At 35.3% G+C, this 20,917-nt stretch overlaps 4 protein-coding genes and 1 pseudogene across 6 annotated transcripts; all 5 read left to right on the top strand.

Moving 5' to 3' along the window:
- The first annotated feature begins 1,266 nt into the window (after positions 1-1,266).
- On the top strand, positions 1,267-2,807 carry LOC108452611 (uncharacterized). The gene is made up of 2 exons (XM_017750411.2): positions 1,267-1,509; positions 2,399-2,807. The coding sequence occupies exons 1-2, from the start codon at positions 1,399-1,401 to the stop codon at positions 2,618-2,620; spliced, it is 333 nt and encodes a 110-aa protein (XP_017605900.1). The 5' UTR covers positions 1,267-1,398; the 3' UTR covers positions 2,621-2,807.
- A 1,246-nt stretch (positions 2,808-4,053) lies between these two features.
- LOC108451742 (UDP-glycosyltransferase 73C25-like) lies at positions 4,054-5,738 on the top strand (annotated as a pseudogene).
- Positions 5,739-8,409: 2,671 nt separating this feature from the next.
- LOC108453214 (PRA1 family protein B4-like) lies at positions 8,410-10,525 on the top strand. Its single transcript, XM_017751195.2, has 2 exons — positions 8,410-9,481; positions 10,146-10,525. The coding sequence occupies exon 1, from the start codon at positions 8,789-8,791 to the stop codon at positions 9,437-9,439; it is 651 nt and encodes a 216-aa protein (XP_017606684.1). The 5' UTR covers positions 8,410-8,788; the 3' UTR covers positions 9,440-9,481; positions 10,146-10,525.
- LOC108453213 (uncharacterized) lies at positions 9,869-13,672 on the top strand. Of its 3 annotated transcripts, none has more exons than XM_017751193.2 (4): positions 9,869-10,420; positions 10,563-11,668; positions 11,766-11,858; positions 12,299-12,692. In XM_017751193.2, the coding sequence occupies exons 2-3, from the start codon at positions 10,718-10,720 to the stop codon at positions 11,820-11,822; spliced, it is 1,008 nt and encodes a 335-aa protein (XP_017606682.1). In that variant the 5' UTR covers positions 9,869-10,420; positions 10,563-10,717; the 3' UTR covers positions 11,823-11,858; positions 12,299-12,692. The 3 variants fall into 3 exon arrangements, 2 of the variants coding, with proteins under 2 accessions (XP_017606682.1, XP_017606683.1); XR_008271078.1 differs by lacking the exon at positions 9,869-10,420 and adding an exon at positions 13,198-13,672 and having other exon boundaries at positions 10,568-11,668; positions 12,344-12,393; XM_017751194.2 differs by lacking the exon at positions 9,869-10,420 and having other exon boundaries at positions 10,569-11,668; positions 12,344-12,692.
- Positions 13,673-14,745: 1,073 nt separating this feature from the next.
- Positions 14,746-19,527, top strand: LOC108453212 (dehydration-responsive element-binding protein 2A-like). Its single transcript, XM_017751192.2, has one exon. It carries the CDS (start codon positions 17,815-17,817, stop codon positions 19,300-19,302), a length of 1,488 nt encoding a protein of 495 aa, XP_017606681.1. The 5' UTR covers positions 14,746-17,814; the 3' UTR covers positions 19,303-19,527.
- The last annotated feature ends 1,390 nt before the right edge of the window (positions 19,528-20,917 follow it).

Genomic DNA, 20,917 nt, shown 5'->3' with positions numbered 1-20,917 from the left:
AGTTGATGAAAGTTACTTCGAAAACAAAAAAAGTAAAGTCGAATTTTTTTTGTTATTCTCTCAATTCGAATAAAATGCAACTGGATCTTGTATGTATGAGTTGGTGATCAAAATCTATATGGATAGAATTTATAGTGAGATCTCGAAAAACTAGCAATTTCTGCTGGGCCTTTATCTTTTTTTTTTTTGGTTCATTAGGGTTTTTATTAGTTGAAACTTCTAGTTATCTTGGTAGGAATTTGGTATCTTTATTTTTGTCTCAGCAAATAGTTTTTTTTCCACAAGAAATCATGATGTCTTTCTATGGGATCACAAGCCTCTTAATTAGTTCCTAATTGTGGTGCACGATTTTTTGGAATGTAGGTAAATTATATTATTTTAAGAGCGTTCTTTCATTTTATATCTTTTACATAGAAAAACAACAAAATGCAAACACATAATAGTTTTGAACCCAGGGCTTCAAAGTTTTAAACATTCATACTTTATTGTTCAACGAGATTCCCATTTGTTAATTATATTAATTTTTATAAATATATTTGTTATATAATTTTATTTTTTCCTGCATCTTGAATTTATCATAATTTAGTATATATTAAGTATTTAACTACTTTGGTTCTATTTTTGAAATTTTAAATTTGTGGATTTAGTGTCTGTATTTGAAAAAAATATATTAATAAGATTAGAATAATTATCATAGAGAGAAAGCGAAATGATATGCAGAAAAGAGAAAAAGAAACCGACATTAATGTTACATGATTTGTGGGGAAGTTGAGCACTTAGTCTAGTTATAATAATAAGTTAAAAATAATAATTTCGGGATGAAATTGAAAATGTTGTGATATGTATTGTTGTATAAAAAGATAAAATGAAATTGATTAGGAGAATCTATCAATTACTGATACGGATTAGATATCGGTATATTCGTCATATCTTCAAAGAAAAAATTAAAAAGTTGATAAACTGATTAAATTGATTAAACTGACTTACCATAAAACATATGATTTATGCTTATATGAATATCTCCAATATAGTAATCTATCAGATTATGTAATTATTTAACTAATTTTTCTGTCAAAAAAATTGAATGCATCATTTAGTTGTAGTAATATTGTAGATATATTAGAGATTAGTCAAAAGTGGAAGTCGGTCCATAGTTAGTGTGAAAGAAAATTAAGAGTAAAACGAACGGTTATACCGCGTTTCCCAATTTTTACTTGGGTTGTCCAAGATTGCGACCTCTGCCTCCACCGTAGTTTACCCTTTCCAATATGTCCCTCGGCAACATTCATCCTAAAATTTCCTATATAAAGGCAAGGAGAAGCTACCTTGCTTTGCATTCATTTGCGTATGCTCCATCAGAATTAAAAAGCAGCAAAGGTAGAGATATATAGAGAGGATATGCCTTGCCTTTACATCTCCACTAACCTCAACTTAGACGAGGTTGACACCGATCCCCTCTTCTCTCAAGCCACCAAGGCCGTCGCCTCCATTATCGGAAGACCTGAACACGTAATCTCTTCTTTATCTTTTATGTTATGATTTTGTCTGCTTTTACTCTGTTTCTTGCTTTCTATCTTCTTGGTCATGGATGGAAAGCTTCCATGTTTTCATCTAGATGGTAACATGACCAAGATTACCATGAACGGCATAATATTCCATTCATTCCTTGTTTAACTTAAATCATTTGACTTCTTTTTTTTCTTTATATAAAAGGAAAAACTTTGGTGATAAAAATATTGATAGATTCAGTTCAGGGGAAGAGCCAGCTGCTGAGTATCAAATATCTAAAGTCAATGAAAATAGAAAAAAAAAGGGGTTTAATTTGATAGAAGATATATTACATGTGTCTGTATATATAGTGGTTTGTAATATTGGATGATTGTGCAACAGGGTGTAGCATATAATTTTCCAGCAATATCAAATATTGTATTGGCTTTAGCAACAAGATGAGAAACTATGAATTAAAAAAAGGGTGAAAACATGGTCCTAGTCCCTAGATTTGGTATGCTATCAAAGAAATATATCTAATATAAATTAGATTAGAGGAACCTCAATTTCCTTTGTGGTCCTCTATCATGGCAATTGTCTGTATGAGTACGTAAGGATGCACTCACTTGGAGATGAAGAGAAGAGCAGAGAAATGGGCAAATGAGAGAAGCTGGTCCCTACGGAGTCATAACATGCTTAAAGCATTTCTGCTACAGTCTAGCCCACCAAACCATCTTATCACCTTTAACATCATTCAGACAGAAGTGGTTTTAGATCAACTTAAATTAATTAATTGCGTGCTTTTTCAAGCACATCATCATCATCATTAGCTAATAATAGTTTGTTCTCTGTCTCTATTTGATCGTTTTTGTTTTGAATAAATAATAATATATGCATGCAATGGGCGCAGTTCGTGATGGTGATACTGAAGGGATCATTGGCAATAAGGTTTAACGGGAACAAGGAGCCAGCGGCGTACGCTGAGATAGTCTCAATGGGCGGCATTAATAGAGAGGTGAAGAGAAGGTTGATTGCCACATTGGGCACCATTTTAGAGAACACCTTGTCTATTCCCACAACTCGTTTTGTTCTCAAAGTCTATGATATAAATGCAAACCGCTCTAAACTATAATATATATACCCTTTACATTAGTTACTTAAATTAAGTACTACACTTACGCCTATCTCTAGTGCGGAATCATTTTTCTTTTTACTTTTGTTATTACATTTAGTGCTCAATTTGTCAAATATAAACCAATCATGTGACATTAATGCGAGAATTTTTCTGTATCATCAATTTCATTTCTCTTCTATAATAATTAGGAGATAGAATCTTCAAAATCAAGTTATAATATATCTTTTATTCATGAATTCTCATTTTTTTATATTTATAATTTTAATTATCGATTTTAGTTTGATCTTTAAATAATTTTAACTCTTATTCTTACTCATTAAAAAAAAGATAACTTACATTATTAGTCATAACTAAAAAATGTTTTGATTTGGTCAATAATGTTTTCAAGATTATTTTTTGGTCACTTAACCATTGAGTGGTGTACAGTGGCATTTTTTTAGTTGGTATAATAATAATTTTAGTCCTCAAGTTTTATATTTTTTTCAATTTGACCCCATGAACTACAAAATATTTAAATTACCTTCTAATATATGGTTGTCTTTTGCATTACAAAACATTATTTGTTATATTAATTAAACTTTAGTTAATTGATGAACTAATATTATCTTAACAATTTGCTTTACTTGCAAAATCATTGAGGGCATCCACACAAAAAAAAAATTAAATAAACATGTGAAAATTTTATTAAATTAAACAGTTTGAAACATTATGGTAATTTGTGATGAAATTACTATATTAAGGGTACAAATCCTAATATCGTAGCCCTCCCTTGAATCTCTAATAGGACATATTGATCTTTGGCATAAAACATCATCTCAATTTAGTATTTAATTGAACCATGAACTTTGATCTCAACTATCATGGATTTAAAATTTAACCAAGTAAATTGTGCCACCTTACAAGGATTCACTTCAAATTCACTAAATCAACCTAAACACTCAAGCTGATAATCTAGAAAATCATCTAAGGCACCAAAATTAGAAAGCTACTAAGGTGAAACAAGTAGGAGAAGTAAAGTACTCAAGAAATGCTCTAAGCGTATGAATAACTCAATAGTGAAAGATAGAAATGAGGTCAGGGGTACTTCTATTTATAGTTAGTCCATTTTACATTAATAAAATACAGATTGAGTTATATCAATAATATAAATTAAATTGAATAAAAAACTAAAATATTTATTTAAGGAGTGAAAACCACAAAATCATTTGTTTAAGAAAAACCCTTGGTAAAGAACTGAAATCAATTTATTTAAAAATCAGACGACTTGGCACATCGGCACTATTCGCAACTTAACTGGGAAAACATCTAGTGGATATAATGCAAGGGAAAGGACAGCCTGCATGACATGTTTCACATCGTCTTTCTTTTCTTTTTTTTTTCAAGCACCTTTCATATTTTGTCTGGATAAAGGATAAACATACTTTGTGATTTCTATTTGTATGATCACATCAGAAATGCACCTCAGAGCTGAGTCCAGTAGCACAAGAGCACAAAACCCAAACGACAGCATGTCATCTCAATCCTCTAAGCTTCACTTTGTTTTCATACCCTTGATGTGCCCGGGTCACCTTATCCCCATGGTGGACATGGGAAGGCTATTGGCTGAACATGGTGTGACAGTGACCATAGTCACCACACCTCTTAATGCTTCCAGGATCAAAACCATCATTGATCGCGATATCGCTTCTGGGATCCAACTCCAACTTCTTCAACTACGATTTCCATGTATCGAGGCCGGCTTGCCTGAGGGTTGCGAGAACATAGACGCCCTCCCATCGCGACTCTTGTCAAAGAATTTTATGGTTGCTGTTGGGATGTTACAGAAGCCACTTGAGCAGTTCCTGGAAGAGACACAACCCAAACCAAGCTGTATTTTATCAAATAGACATCACCCCTGGACATTTGGTGCTGCTCAAAAGTTAAAAATTCCAAGGCTTGCTTTCGATGGCACAAGCTGTTTTACTGTCACTTGTTCCCATTTTATCAACCTTTCCAAGATTCACGAGAAGGTCTCCGATGATCTAGAGCCCTTTGTGGTGCCTGGTTTACCAGATAGGACTGAACTAACTAGAGGGCAGCTACCTAATGACCTGAATCCAGTATCAGTAGTTTTAAAAGTCAAGGAAGAAGACATGAGAATAGCAGACATGGCATCATATGGTTTGGTGGTTAATTCTTCTGAAGAACTGAAACCAAGATTTGGGTATTGGTCCCTCGTCACTTTGTAACACGGACACGTTAGAAATGGCTGAGAGAGGAAACAAATCCTCAGTTGATGTAGTCCAGTGCTTGCAGTGGCTTGATTCATGGCCACAAAACTCGGCAACGTACGTCTGCTTAGGAACAATAACTGAATTGGCCTTAGGCTTAGAAGCATCAAACAGGCCATTCATATTGTAAGAGAAGGATATAAATCGGATGAGTTCAATAAATGGTTGTCTGAAGAAGGATTTGAGGAGAGAAACAAAGGGAGAGGGCTTTTAATCCATGGATGGGCACCCCAACTTTCGATATTATCTCACACGGTAATTGGAGGGGTGTTGACTCACTGTGGTTGAAACTCGGTGAAGGAATATGTGCAGGTTTGCCTATGATAACATGCATGGCCATTGTTGGCTGATCAGTTTATGAATGAAAAGCTGGTGGTCCAAGTATTGGGAATTGGGGAAAGGGTGGGGGCAGATATTGCTATGAAGTGGGGAGAGGAAGAAACGTATGGGGTGATGTTGAAGAGAGAAGAGATTACCAAAGCCATAAGTTTGGTAATCGATTCAGGGAATGAAGGAAAAGAGAGGAGGAAGAGAGCAATGAAGCTTCAGGTTTTGGCAAACAAGGCATTCGAAAACAAGGGATCTTCCTGTCTCAATGTCAAGAGGCTAATCAAAGACATATCCCAAATCAGTGGGACGAAAGATTAGGCCTCTGACAGTTTTACTTTTTATATTATCTATTTCAATATAATTATTGTCATCTTTCAATTAGCCCTTGAGATAATTGATATTAAGGCCAAACTCCAATTTTCGTGGTTCACCTAGACCCAGGACCTTTCTCTGTAGTTCCACTGCTGCACTCAGTCAAGAAGATTGTAATAAAGGGTCAAAGGCATTTGAGAGAAGTCTCATCTCACGAGTATTTTTATTTTAGATTTGGTAGAAACTAGCAGGGAGTTCACAGCATTTCGAAATCCTTGTGTTGCTACTAAAAAAGTAAGCAGAATTCTACTGAGCATTGTGATTCTCAACCAGCTTACTTTTCCCAGAATTTTTTATTTTTGGAGGGGCACTGCCGCCACCCATAGCATCAGCATGGGATGTTGACCTTTTTTTTCTTTTAAAAAAAATAAACCGCAACTAGAGAATAATAAAAAGAGTATCAAATGGTCAGATTGATTGGATGTCTGCTGAGATGGGGGTGGCCTCTTTTGCTCCCTCGATGGACATGCCTGAGGCACAGAGGCCTGCAAATCCAAAGGATTGTGCTTAATTTTTCAAGCAGTTTTTTTATACTACTGCAAAAAGAAAAAGAGAATGTACTCTATATATTCCATCTCATCATAGGTGCGATCAAATTCAAAGGCGTTTAGCCCAGCAAGCACAAATGATCCGGATTAACTTCGGTGCTCCCGTAATTGCATTCCGTTTTGAAGTCTTCCTAAAGCCTTGATCCAGTCTAGTCCAAATAGACCTCAATAACTAACACCGTATATGGGAATCTGAGCAAGAAGCCATGGATTCTCCCTATTAAGCAACTAAGACTAACCATAGTAGATATCACAACCTTTGAACCACAGTAACCAATCATGTCTCCAAATCCTTTTAACCGTTAATGGAAACTTTAGGCGCTGCTCCTCCACCGAGAATGACAAGTTCTGGAACTGCTAGGCCAACAGAAGTTGTCAATCCATCTAGGCAATATGTTTTCTTTGAGATTCCATCAGCTATGTACGACCCGAGCATTACCAGAACATCTTTAGCACAACCACCTCTTCACAACTACAACCGTCAATAATTGTAACTCAATTCAGTACTAGAGCCCCATTGTCATTCACGTCGAGCCTTGTGATGCTCAGGATGCTCAGAACCAAACTGCTAATAACATCTGGACCACCAACATGGACAGTTTTCCTAGAACTGTCTCTCAGTCGCCAATAATGAATGTAACATCATCTACGACTCAACAACCAGATCATCATACCTAATGCTCCTATCCACCGCCTTCGCAGCACAACAAATAAGACTCGGAAATAATATGAGCAAATCCTTTAGAATGAGCATAAGAATGCAGGCTGCAGCTAGGCTTTCCAAGCATACAACGCCAGATGAAAGTCTTGCCTCCGCTACAAGGAATAACGTAAAACAACCATACAAGCAACAAATCCAAAGCACGCATGAATTCCCCTCTAAGCAACGAACAGAGCGAGTAGCTACTTGAAGCAGGAGCTAAAGAGTTTGAAGAAACCCAGTCGAGATGACTTTGCGTGGCTTGATGGTGAGCACGACCTTTGTTCTTTGGTAACATCCATCATGGATCCACAGATTTGACTCATCATGTCAACCACTTCAGATCTTTACACAATCTCTTAATGCTCCTAATCCGATTCAATGCCGCATTTTCCCAACAACCCTCATTATTTATGTGTTTCTTCTCATTGCATTTCCTTGTTTGTTTAGGCACATTAAAGCCAAAAAATTCCAGTGTTTTGCATGCTTTAAAATATTAGATACTGTAAATAAATATTTTGATCTATTTATTTTCCTTTTTTCTTACTGTTAGCATCACTTTCATTAGCTTTTGTGCAACTCCAGCTCATGCCATGGTGGTTGACAGTGATGATATTGACTTTTAGAACCCATTTGTGGCAGTTGCTGATCGATAGAGCTCATACCCTCTTTTTTTTTTTTTTTTGGATAATTTTGCTGGATGGAATGGGTCATCCACCTTATGAGTATGACCTGCAGTGAAATCCCCCCACCGCATGGATGTTGTCTAGTCCAAATGCTCTATTATGGTGAATAAGTAGTGGGAAATATTTGGCAAATATTGGGTTTACGCATGTATGTGCGAGTTTCTCAGGAACATGAAACCACAATAATTTGGGCAGGAAATTAATATTATCTTGGTACTATCCCATATGAACCAACAAAACAAAATGTATTTTCTTTTTATGGATTAAATACAATTTTAATTCTGATTTAATGTCAACTTAGGAAAAATCTTATCATTACAAGTGTGATTTTATCGGAGTTAATTCAATCTGTTTATGGGCTGGACTATCAGGCTTAAAAGTCTGTCCGAAATTTAGGAAAGTTTGGACAAAAATATTATATTCAAGAAGCGAGTTTTGAAAAAAAAATTAGACCTATTTAAAATGTAGGTTGAGCTCGGGCTTGAACATTCAAGGCCCAACTCTGACTCGTCTCGACCCGTTTTAAGTTTATAATATTTTATATTATATTATTTTTATATATTATGTAATTTAAAACACATTAAAAAATAAACTCATACTAAATATATTGTACTACTCTAATGTAAATGTTAAAATAATGTTAAGATGAATATATAAAATTTTCAATAAATAAAATTATATAAAATTATTAAATATTAAAATAATATAATAAAAATATATTTTTAAAAAATTTAAAAATAATATGATTAGGGCTAAAATAAATTTAAGTTAACTTTTACAAATATAGATAAGTTTAGATAAAATTCTAGGCCTAAATTTTAAATTAAATAAAATTTAAACAATCTTAAAATATATTAATATCATGGTTAAATCTTACTGGATTCGACCCATGAATGAGTTAAAAGCTACCCCTCCCAAAATAATAGAAAATCTCAGGTGATCCTATCTGAGTTTGGACTTTAGAGTACTTCAAATCTAAAAATTTCTTTTTTTGAAAAAATAAATAGAAAAAACAAGAAAGCATGGTTAAACGTACGTGCGTACGTACATCCTTGTTTTGAAGTTCTATAGCTGTATGCATTCTTTCGTTTCCCCATCAATCTCTCTCCACGCCAAACCTCTGGCTCTAATCCAAACTCTCTAAAATCTAAATCCCTTCTCATAAACTTCTCCAATTCAATTCAACCACCGCAAAAAATAATAACAATAACACACCCACAACGTTTTCCCCATTCTCCAATTCTCCCAAGTTCGCCGTAATGTCCTCCACAGGTCCGCCTGTCCTCCCTATCTCCACTGTCCAGTCCACCGAATCTCAGCCACCCATCTCCGTCTCCGCATTTCGCGCATTCCTCTCTCGTCTTAATGATTCCTTTCGCAATGGCATCTCCCAACGCCGTCCCTGGCCTGAACTAACTGATCGCTCTGCCTTCTCCAGGCCTGAGTCTTTCTCCGAAGCCACTCTTCGTATTCGCAAAAATTACTCCTACTTTCGAATTAATTATCTGATGGTTATTGGTTTCACTCTTGCATTTTCGCTTCTTTCCCACCCCTTTTCCCTTCTCCTCCTTCTAGGCCTTCTCTTCTCTTGGGTCTTCATGTACCTCTTCCGCCCCGCCGACCAGCCTCTAGTCATCTTTGGCCGCACCTTCTCTGATCGCGAAACCCTTGGAATCCTCATCATCTTAAGCGTCTTCGTCATCTTCCTCACCTCCGTTGGATCTCTTCTCATTTCCGCTATTATGGTTGGGTTCGGTCTCGTTTGTGCTCACGGTGCCTTTAGGGCCCCTGAAGATCTGTTCTTGGACGAGCAAGAACCCGCTAACACTGGCTTCTTGTCCTTCCTTGGTGGTGCTGCCTCCAATGCCGCCGCTGCCGCTGTTCCTGCTGTTTCTGCCACTCGTATCTAAACCTTATCCAAGGATCGCTCTTTCTCAATCTCCTTAGCGAGGGTAATACAACATCACTTCATTTGTAATTGATTCAATTTTCATTTTTAGACAATAAATTCCCCGTTTGGTTCCTTTTTCCCTTCATTTTCTGGGTAGCATTTATATTAACATTGGTGAAATGTATATGGATATGGTTTATTAGATAACTTACACTGGTGAATCCATTGAGACTCCATGACACGAAGTTGTAATTCAATTTTATTGGCACCACTAATACAAGAAATCATATTGTTTATTTATTTATTCTATTTCTAGTTATGTTTCAACCAAATCTCTTCGTGTAAGATTTGATTTTATGTCTTTTTTATATGAGTTTACCTCTTTTGTAATGCCAGAAAAAAGATTATATAATCCCTCCTATTAGTTGCTGCAAATATCGCTGCAAGATATTATCGCATCTTAATGGATCTTTTTGATTTTTCAGAAGTTGATAAAAGAAAAAAATAAAGCTCCATCAACCAACTAATATCATCATACCCACAATCAATTTCAATTTCAATTCCATCCACCCTTCATAACATTCTTTTGATTAAATTGCATTTCTAGCCTCTCATCAATCTAATTTTTACATTTTTATCACACGCTATTGCGATTTAATCAATACTATAAATTAATTTCTCTAAATTCAAAAATCTTCGAGTCATCATACTGGAGCTTTTTATAGGGGTGAGCCGATGAGTGGGTGGCATCCATTGTAAAAGAGGAATGGACTAATGAAGTCTTTGATTTGGAGCTCATGAGAGATACGCCAACCATAAATGATGAGTTGCTTAACACATTGAAACTAGCTCTGCATTGCGTTGATTTCTCACCTGCAGCATGTCGTGGCGATGATGGTGCTAAATTTGCAGCAACAATTGAATAGATTTTCTTTATTCGTTTACAGCATTTTAGGGTGCAAATGTAATACATATGATTATAGGAGAAAGGGAAAGAGGGGTATTCTTTCATTCTTATTATTGTTTGTTGTTATGTGTGGTTTTTTTGTAAATGTAAAACATATCTATTCTTTTTGTATCAGGAGAATAATGTTGTTTTGCCTAATGAGTATGACACTTTATTTCCTTATTCCAACTGCCAGGTTTTAACATGTACATTAATGATGCGGATGAATGAAGACACACAAAGCCCTGTAAGAAAGAGAACTGTTTTCTGGCAATGTTAGAACCCACTGGACTTTCAGTTTTTAACCCAAATTTTCAGTCGTAAGGGAATGCAAGACCCTGTTACACGCAAATGCCCTTTCTCTCTTCATCGCATCTCAGTCACCCCATAGCCATAACTCTCTGTTTCTCTGAGCTCTCTCACGTCATGGGCGATCTGGTATTGCAGAAAATAGCAATTTCTGGGCCAACGCTGGCCTCAATGATCCAACACCTATCATCTTCCCCTGCCGACTTAGACGGCCTCCTTTTCGGCCACGTCACTTGCATAGCCCCTTCTACCCTCTCCGACGATTCCGTCCAATCTACCCCGGATTCACAACTCGTCGCTACTATCTCCAGCTTCCTCTCCTTCCCTTCCCTTCTCTCCTTCTATGACTCACTCGGCCGAGTCGACTCCTCCCGCCTCACCCTTACTAACCTTAATCAGAAACCCCTCATCGGCTGGTTCTCCTTTCGCCGGAAAACTCCCCTCCGCCCTTCCATGCGAGAATCCTCAGTCACTCGTTCCCTCCCCTCTAACCCCCAACTCTATCTCCCAGTCCAAAACGCTAGCTCTGAATCCCTTTTCGCTCCTTCAATTTTCCTCCTCTTCACCACTCCTCTACAAGACCAATTCATCCAAACCTGCCAATATCGGGCGTTCCAATTCCAATCATCGAACCTCTGTTTTAATCCCCTGCCGATCGATATAGTCAACATTGGACCTGCGTTTAGAGGACATTACGGGGCGTTTAGCCCCACCTCTGCGCTTCCCTTCTTGAACTGCGAGTTAAGAAGCTCATCGGCGATCAACGAATGTAGAAATGAGGAAAATTTAATTGGAATGAAGCGAATAGCAAAGGATCAATCGGAGTTGGATATGTGCGCTGAGGGAATGCAAATCGGGAGATTGAATCAGTTGATTGGACCGGAAGCCGTTAATTATACGGCAGGATTAGAGGATTTGTATGAAAAAATGCTTTGTAAAATCGAAAGCTTGGCCAGGCTCGTTGAAGCTAGCTCAGCTAAGGTGGTTGAACAGGTGAGCTTATTACTCATTGTTTTCTCTATGATCAGTGTGATTAAAGTTGATTTCTTTATGCTTTTCAAGCTACGTTCTAAAAATTAATTGTTGACAGGAGAATCACAATAGAAAGCTAAGATACAAAGTTGCTAGGTCTGCTGGATTGGAATAATTGCTTCCTTTTGTTTTCTTTTCAATATCCTGCCAGGTAATTTCTTATATTTGATTTCATTTAGTTTTCCCTTAATGTTATTGTATCATTTGTTATTTGGGCTAAAAACTAGACTAATTTTTACTTGCATGACTAGTTGTTGCCAATTGAACCTTGTCTTTTGGTTATCTTTGAAGTGAACTTAGTACTGAGGGTAGCAGAGTAGAGTTTGTTTCTCCATTAAATGTTCAAAAATGGTGTTGTTATTTTCCATGAAGGTTCACCTTGCTTTTAGCATTTTGATTCCTGCTATTGTTGTGAATGCATAATGATTTGTGGTACAATTAATGCCTTCCTCTTTTAGTGATTCTTTTGTTTGTCTCTTGAATCACTATGGGAATTTGTGTTATGGCTTTATAGATTTTATTTTTAAAGCTAATATAACGAGTGCATGATGAAGATTCTTAACATTTAGATGTAAAATACTGAACGCTTAGGTTGAGTTGCCTTGTATTCACTAAAGCTTCCTGGATTTGATAAAGGAGTGGACTAGACAATATTCTGGAGCTGAATGACATGTGCTTTTCAAAGGGTTTGATATCTCTCACCTGAAATCAGTTTGCAAATGCAGAATTTTGTGTTATTTCTGAGGCATTACGATTCACATGCATGCTATGTTCTTCATATGTCACAGAAATGCATAATTTATATAATGTTTTAAGTTGCAAGTCAAGGTTGTTATCAGCTTTTTCTTTTAATAATTATTCAAACTAGGCTTTAGGTATCAAAACATTGTGTAGAATGTAATCATTATGCTCCGTTTGATCATTTGGATTTGGATTTCAATTATTATGAAAATGGTAAGAATGAAATGCATATATTATAGTCAAACTAGTTGAGATTCAATCTAATTATATTAGAAAAAGTATAAAAATATGGATTTGTCAAATTCAAATATATTTTAAGCATTTTAAATTCATTACTAAATAGGCTTCTAACAAATCCATGGATTTGCAAAATGATCATGAAGGGTACATTTCTAAATAGTTTACTAAATTTACCCTTATTTTTGAAATCCAAATCCAAATTCTAAAATCATAGACCTTCAGGAATTTGGAGAAAGCTTGTGGCTAATATATTGGTGTATACCATCTCATTTCTTTTATGCAGAAGTGGTTTATGCTTTGTATTTTGCATGTAATATTTTACTTTGGAGGCCATTGATTGAGGAAAAAAATCCTAATAGAAAAGAACTCTCTGCATGTTTAATCCCTTATCTTGTTGGTTGCCTTGCTGAGTCTTTGAAGACAAAATTCTTGATGTTGGGTGTTTTTTGGATGATTGTGCATGAGTTGATGGTTTCTTGTGCATTTTGGCTACTTCAACTTTCTTTCAGGCAGCACAACTGTATGGTATATAGTTGGTGAATTGAACAGAGAAATGAAATGTCATTTAGTAGGCATTCTCTTCATGCAGTGTAGGTAAAAATTATCCAGCTTATGATCACGCATGGCATATCTAACAATTCAATGGAATTTATTGACAAGTACTCCCTCATAAGTGGATAAGATACATTATATGAAAAAGTACTGTTAGGATTTCACTGACAAGGACGTTATCTGATGACATCATTGTCAAGACAAGACAGCCCATTTTGCTAGAAAGGTAGATATTTCCACGTACTAACGCCCACCGGACGAGAAATTACTACTTTCTTCTTTAAACCCAGACTAATATCTACACACACTGTTTAGGAAGCTTGTAGGTTACTGTTAAAAAAGAGTTTTGGCTTTAATTTTAAGAGCTTTGTAATATACTAGATATTTTGGTAAAATTTTAGATATTTAATAAATCAATTAAATTGATAGAAATATTGGTAAAGTCTTGGTAAATTCAAAATGTTAATTATTTTGGTAAAATATCCATATAAAATTGGTAAATTGATAGAAATATTGGTAAATTCACTTTAATTTTGGTAAAGTTATTAGAAATATTGGTAAACTCATAGAAGTTTTGGTAAATTGATAGAAATATTGGTAAATTCACATAAATTTTGGTAAAGTTATTAGAAATATTGGTAAACTCAGAGAAGTTTTGGTAAATTGTTAGAAATTTTGGTACAGTCAGAAAATTCTGTTAATTCTTAAGACTTGGTATAGGATTAGAAATTTTGGAAGTATTCATAAAATCTTAAAATTTTTGGTAAAATCTCATAAATATTGGTAAATTAGTAGAAATTTTGGTCGCTATATATATTGGTAAATCTTTAGAAATATTGGGAAATAGTTCGATATATTGTAAAATCCATAGATATTTTGGTAAATTTATAGAAATTTTGGTAATGATTAAAACTTGATATAGGGTCTAAAAATTTGGAAATATTGGTAAAATGTTAGAAATTTTGGGTCTCATAAATATTGGTAAATGTTAGATATTTTGGTAAATTGTTAGATGTTTTGGTAAAACTTTAAAAAAATTGTAATTTATTAAATATACCGTAAATCGTTAGATATTTTGGTAAATCTTTAGAAGTAGTGGTAAAGTCTCATAAATATTAATAAAATTGATAGAAAATTTGGTAAATTGTTAGATATTTTGGTAAACTCATAGGAATTTTGGTAATTGTTAGGACTTGGTCTAGTGTTTAGAAAATTTGGGAATATTGGTAAAGTCTCATAAATATTGATAAAAGATAGAAATTTTGGCAACTTGTTAGATATATTTGTAAGTTCTTAGAATCGTTAAATATATTGGTAAATTGTTAGATATTTTGGTAAAATTATAGAAATTTTGATCATTGTTAAGACTTGGTATAAGGTTTAGAAATTTTGGTAAAGTCTCAAAAGTATTGGCAAAAGGATAGAAATTTTGGTAAATCTTTAGAAAATTTGATAAACTATTAGATATATTGGTAAAACAATAGAAATTTTGGTAAATTCTTAGATATTTTGATAAATCCTTAAAAGTTTTGGTAAACTGTTATATATATTAGACCTCGAGTTGCAAAGCGATCTTGGTTTCTAAGGTGATGATGCCATATTCACATGGAAGAAAAAATTAATTTAGAGGAGATTGAGATGTGGTGAGTAGGGGGAAGAAGAAGGGTGTTTATATAAGGGATAAGGTGGGGTATAAAGGCAAAAAAAATTATTTTGGGAATCCCGATTGTAAGGCTCAGAAGCAATCAAATCAAGGTGGTTGAAATGGCTAGAAAGGAAATGTTCCCTATAAGGGATAAGGGATAAGGGATAAGGGATAAGGTGATGATGCCATATTCACATTGCAGATGAAATTTGTAGGTTATTGAGCTTCATGACATCACTGTGAATTCAATCACAACTTAAAACTATGACTACGTCTCCCTCAAAGCGAGAGAGAAATAAATCTTTAAACCCTAAAATTTCAACACACAAAATGAAGAAAAAATTAATTTAGAGGAGATTGAGATGTGGTGAGTAGGGGGAAGAAGAAGGGTGTTTATATAAGGGATAAGGTGGGATATAAAGGCAAAAAAAATTATTCTGGGAATCCCGATTGTAGGCTCAGAAGCAATCAAATCAAGGTGGTTGAAATGGCTAGAAAGGAAATGTTCCCTATAAGGGGTGTTTTCCTCTGACATGTCAAACATGTGGCTTGAAAACACATCCTATAGGAAATGTTTTCATTGCCATGTTAGACGAAAGCGTCCCATGTAAGGAGCATTTTCTCTATGGCTATTTCAACCACAAAACTTGATTGCTTTTAAGCCCCTACAACCTAGAATTTTTGGGATAAACTTGATAGAGGAAAATGTAGAAATCACAGGTGTCCTAATTTATCATTCTAACTCGACTTTAAATTTTCTCGAATCGAGTCAAGTGAAATAAAATTTGAGTCGAGTGGAAGTTTTTGAGTTAAATTAAACATGCCAAGTTAAAATCTTCTGCCAATATAACTAATTCTATGTTAAAGCACATAAATTTAAAACCATATATATTTTAAAATTTTTCCAAAGCAAAATAAAAAAAAAATAGTATGATAAACTTGAATTGTTAATTAACTTGATTGCATACAAACCAAAACAATTTAATAAAATTGTTTTGTACATCATAAATAAGTGTACCTTTTGAATGTAAAACAAAATATATAAAAAATTACAAAATAACGCAATCATGGGCATCTTGAATGTGTGCCACAATCGGGTGGGCATCGAGCATGCCTAAGATTATGTCACACTATTGCGTTTGGCGATTGCTCGTCAACTTCGGCCTCACCTTGACGTGCACGTCTCAATCTCTGACTTCGTCTCCTTCCTCCGTGGTTGAACCCGATCGTGTCCTAGCCACTCATCGTGGATGGGTTGAGTCAACGGTTGTGAGGACGACCCATCTTGGTAGAACAACGATGCTGAGGTATTTACAACACTATCGATGAGCCATTATATGGTGTCACCTAGCTCGATTGCAAATAGAATGTGGGAACTAAAGGTGATATCGAATGTGTCAGTGTTGTTGGCGGGACTGGTATGTAATATGGCACGGTGGGTATCGGTCGTGCATAATATATCCCTAGAGAAGGTGTTGATGCAGGGAATGGTGGGGCTTGTTTTGGTGATTGTTTAAAATAAATTGGTGCTGCATGTGTTGATGTATGGAATGATTGTGCATGTTGTGGTGGTTATGTAAAATAAACCATGATTGAAGGTGATGATACAGGGAATGAGTGTGCGTGTTGTGATGGTTATGATGAGTGGGGGATCCAATTTAGTCCCCCTAAGCATGCGAGTAGCGTATAAAAAGCCTGTATCTCACAAGTGTCCATGAATGACCTTCGGTGCTTCTTCGCTTAAATTGTTTATGTACGTCTCTAAAATTTAATATTCGGGCTGAGTATATAAACATAAAAATTAATAATCTAAACAACTTAATAATTAACTATTTAAATAAACTTACTTACCATTTGTAATTGAACATGAGAGATATACTTGTCATCAAAAGGAATAAATTGATTTGTCTTTTAAAGTTTTATAAGAAAAGAATAAAATCAAAGAGAATAAAATTCAAAAAATATTTAAAACAATATTTGAGGATTGAAAGTTTGAAATTGAAAATTAAAATTTGGATATTGAAAATATAAAATTAGAAATTGGGGATTGAAAATTGAAGATTAAGAATTTAGGAAGAAAGAATGAGTATGGAGTATTTTGGTGAAAAGAATGAATTTAGGGGTTTATATATGAATTTTTATGATTGTTGGATTTTAGTACCATTAAAGGAAAACGCACCTTACATTTTCATATAACCTAATTTAAAAAAAACTATATCTTGCATGAAACTCTCCTTAAATATTTTTTTAAAAAATAACCTAATTTAAAAAAAAAATTCACCATTTTCATATAAAATAACCTCTAAAAACTCTCCTTTTTGAAAGCTTTTTCTAAGCTTGTATTAACTTTTCTTTTCTAGAGTTTCCCGTGCTATTTTGTATATTAAATATGATACAACATGAAAAAAGCAGCAGCGGCCGCAATGTGCACGCTGAAAAGTACTAGTAAAAGACAAGTCTTCCACGCCAAGAAAAGGCAAGGATGGGATGGGAACTGAGCTACGTTTGTCGGGGTTTAGCCACGACTTATACACCTATCTTATGATCCATACAAAAGATGCCGCGTCCCCTTTTTATCCATTTTGGGAATGCACAAATAAGTCAAATAGAAAATATCAAATGTTGTGTTTTCCTTCGATCCCAAGGAATCCTTAGCTAACCCTCACCAAAAATAGATTACAACGTCAAGATTTCCACTGCTTTCCATAATACAATACACCACACAAAACCCAAAGACAAAGTTAAACCCTTACTTCGTCAAAGCCTCTGAGATCATTCCTGACCCAGTGTTCCCTTTCTCCTTTTTCTGCTCCTAATTTATTCTGTTTCCTTTCATTACATATTTACGTCACTAGCTATATATATATACATACTTCGATTTCCTCTCTGTCAGGTTTTTTTTCTCTTTTTTTTGTTGAATCAGGTACCTATGAAAATAAAGCGCAGTTCTTGTGATACGGAGGATGGTTTTATTGCTAGTAATAAGAAACCACGCACAAGGAGGAGTGGACGTAAATCAGTAGAGGACACTATTGAGAAGTGGAAGAAGTACAACAACAACAACCAACTTGGCTTGGGTGAAGAAGATGGCCTCAAAAAGGTTTCTAAGCTTCCTGCCAAAGGTTCCAAAAAGGGGTGTATGCAAGGGAAAGGAGGCCCCGAGAACTCCAGATGCAAGTACAGAGGTGTAAGACAAAGGATATGGGGGAAGTGGGTAGCTGAAATCCGACAACCCATCAACAGAAATCGTCTAGCAAGTAAAGGAAACAACAGGCTTTGGCTTGGAACCTTCTCTAATGCCATTGATGCAGCTCTTGCTTATGATGAGGCAGCGAAGGCTATGTACGGTTCTTATGCTCGTCTCAATTTCCCTGATCATCATTCCAAGGAATCGTTAGATAACTCCACTACTGAGATAGGTTCAATCGAATCTACTTCAACGTCAACTTTGGATGATAAAAGAGCTAATTATGAGACCCCTGCAGTAGAGCCTGTTGAAGAATCTAAGGTACTCCTAGAGATTAATTCGACAGGCAAACATGATTATTCTCAAGTTTGTACGGAGGAGGAAGCAGAGGACACTGCAACAGATGCCAGAGCCAGTGAATCAACAGGATGCAATTCAAGTAAAGAGCTTAGAATCCACAACTCTAATGGTATCAATGAGCTTAAAGATGAGGAATACCAATTAAGGAACAGTTGTATGGATTCTGATTATTATAACACGCAGACAACCTTGGAGAGAAGAGGAACAGAATCAGAAAGTGACTTCAATTTTAGATACAATTACCTGGATAATGAAGACCAAGATGCTGGCATTGCAATATTTGAGTTGGATCCGTTTAAGGATGTTAAAGTTGAGACGCCCGTAACAAGGGAAAACTGGGAAGGTGAGCTTGCTGGAAGTATTGAATCCGGTAAGGGGTATAGTGAAGATGATAACTTGAAGACTGAGCTTACGGATTCAGATATTTATCGTAAGCCTATAAGTGAAATGAAAGCAGAAGGGAGTATATCAAGGGACGAAGTGGATGTTGAACCTGGGGGGTTTAATGATTTCTATAACTACAACTGTTTTGATGATGTTTATGATCTCAAGCGCTATGTGCCCCCAGATTCGAGCTGCCAGCAACAACTAAATACTCCCACATCTGTTGGTGGTGGCTTTAACTGGTCCGCTAACAAATTGGAGAGTGTGCATAGTTGGTCAGGAGAAGCCATAGCTGATGTGAAGCCTTTTGCCTTAATTAGAAATGACAAGTACGGATTGGGAGGTGGACTGCAGGAGAGTGGGAACCAAGATGAAACAGGCTTTGATTTAGACCACACCATGGAATATTTGAGGCCTGATGTTGATTTGGACTTCCTAGAAGCCATAAAACACACTGATTTATGGTCTCCCGAGCGTGAATTTTAGAAACTTTGGGGCATCTTTTAGTTGCTGCCTGCCTAGTATTTTAGTTAAAATCAAACGTGTCGTTAGAGAAAATATGGTTTCTCATAGGAAATTTTGTCTGTTGTAGTATTCTGATTATTTGCGGTTCATTATTTTTTAGAACTGTTTTCTTCATTTCATGTTCGTTTTGAGTGTTTTCTCAGCATATCTGCTGAGCAAGTAAATATATACAGTTTTTACTTTTAATTGGATGAATTGAAGGCCTGAGGGAGCCATACCCCTATATCTCATGTGAAGCCACAATTTTCAGAATAAAGTTATGAATGTATACATTAAAGTGCAAACAAACCTGCTCTGTTGATTATGTGTATGATTAATGCTTGATTCCAGATACATACATGAGACATGGACCCTGGTAACAGAGAGGGATAGCCATATATGATTGCTTATAACTATTGATGCACATGCTGGTAAAATATGAGAAACAAAACGAATAATAGTAATGACCTGCGCCCTATGATGTCTTTAATCCATTGCCACTTCCCAGACAATGCTAGCTTAATAAAAACTATAGGCTTATCCGTGTTTTTAGTGTAGATAATAACGAAGTTCAATGCCTTTTTTAAGTACAAAGATTAGACGAACAGCGAGGAGGATTAAGTCCAATCTCTGCCACCGCCACTATGGGGTAAAGATTGAAAACATTTCAATGGTAGACATTGGTTTGGATTTATTAATTCAATTAAGTTTTAGTTTCGTTTCTACTTAAATTTTATTTTTGTTGGAATCCATTTTTGATTAGCAAGTAATTATCCAAATCTAGGATTTTTACATCTTATCTTACTATTTAGAACATTTCTTGCATTCGTAGTAGTTTTTATTATTTAAGTTCAATATTTTATTTCTACATGCTCATCTTCTAGGTGAAAGGTCCTAATGCAAGGATAGTGAGTTAAACTAATAATGAAGTCCCAACCTATATAGACAGATAAAATTTGTGACTTTATGCCCAAAGTTATTCTAAAAGTTGAGGCAATTATGAGAATCGCGATGTTGAGAATTTATTTGAAGAGTACTTTCCTCCAAAGTCGCGACAGAGATCTTAGCAGCGTCGCTACCTTCTGCACTAATTGAAGAAGAAGATCAATCATCCAAATTGAGTCATGATGTTACCTTGTCCTTCAGCTGTGATACCTATCACTAATCAACATGAGAAGATTACTCGTCAACAAAGGATTGCAACAACCTTCATTCAAGGTTGCGATGCTTTCAGATCTAGATTAGATATAAAAACAACTTAAGGAATTTTGAGGGAGGGTCGCAACCCTAACTTTGCAAGGTCGTGATTTTTTGTAGAAAAATTGTGATTTATTAAAGGCAAATGTGTAAAATTACTTATCCAAATACTTCCATACAAAAAAGAGAATTTTACGACTATTTAGAGAGGAGAGGAAGTTGATAGCTAATTTTTATAATAGAATTTTATTATGTTCTTTGTTTTAGGTTAGGACCTTTTATTCTTTTTTTTTTTCAGTTTTCAAAATTTCTTCCTGGAAGTGGAAGGAAGATCCTTGGGACTCTTAAGCTTCCATTCAACAATATTTGACTTGCACTCTATTATTGAGCTTTCCAAACC

The sequence above is a fragment of the Gossypium arboreum genome, chromosome 9, assembly GCF_025698485.1.
Source record: "Gossypium arboreum isolate Shixiya-1 chromosome 9, ASM2569848v2, whole genome shotgun sequence".
NCBI classification, from domain to species: Eukaryota; Viridiplantae; Streptophyta; class Magnoliopsida; order Malvales; family Malvaceae; genus Gossypium; species Gossypium arboreum.
This window is presented reverse-complemented; position numbering and strand designations above follow the sequence as displayed.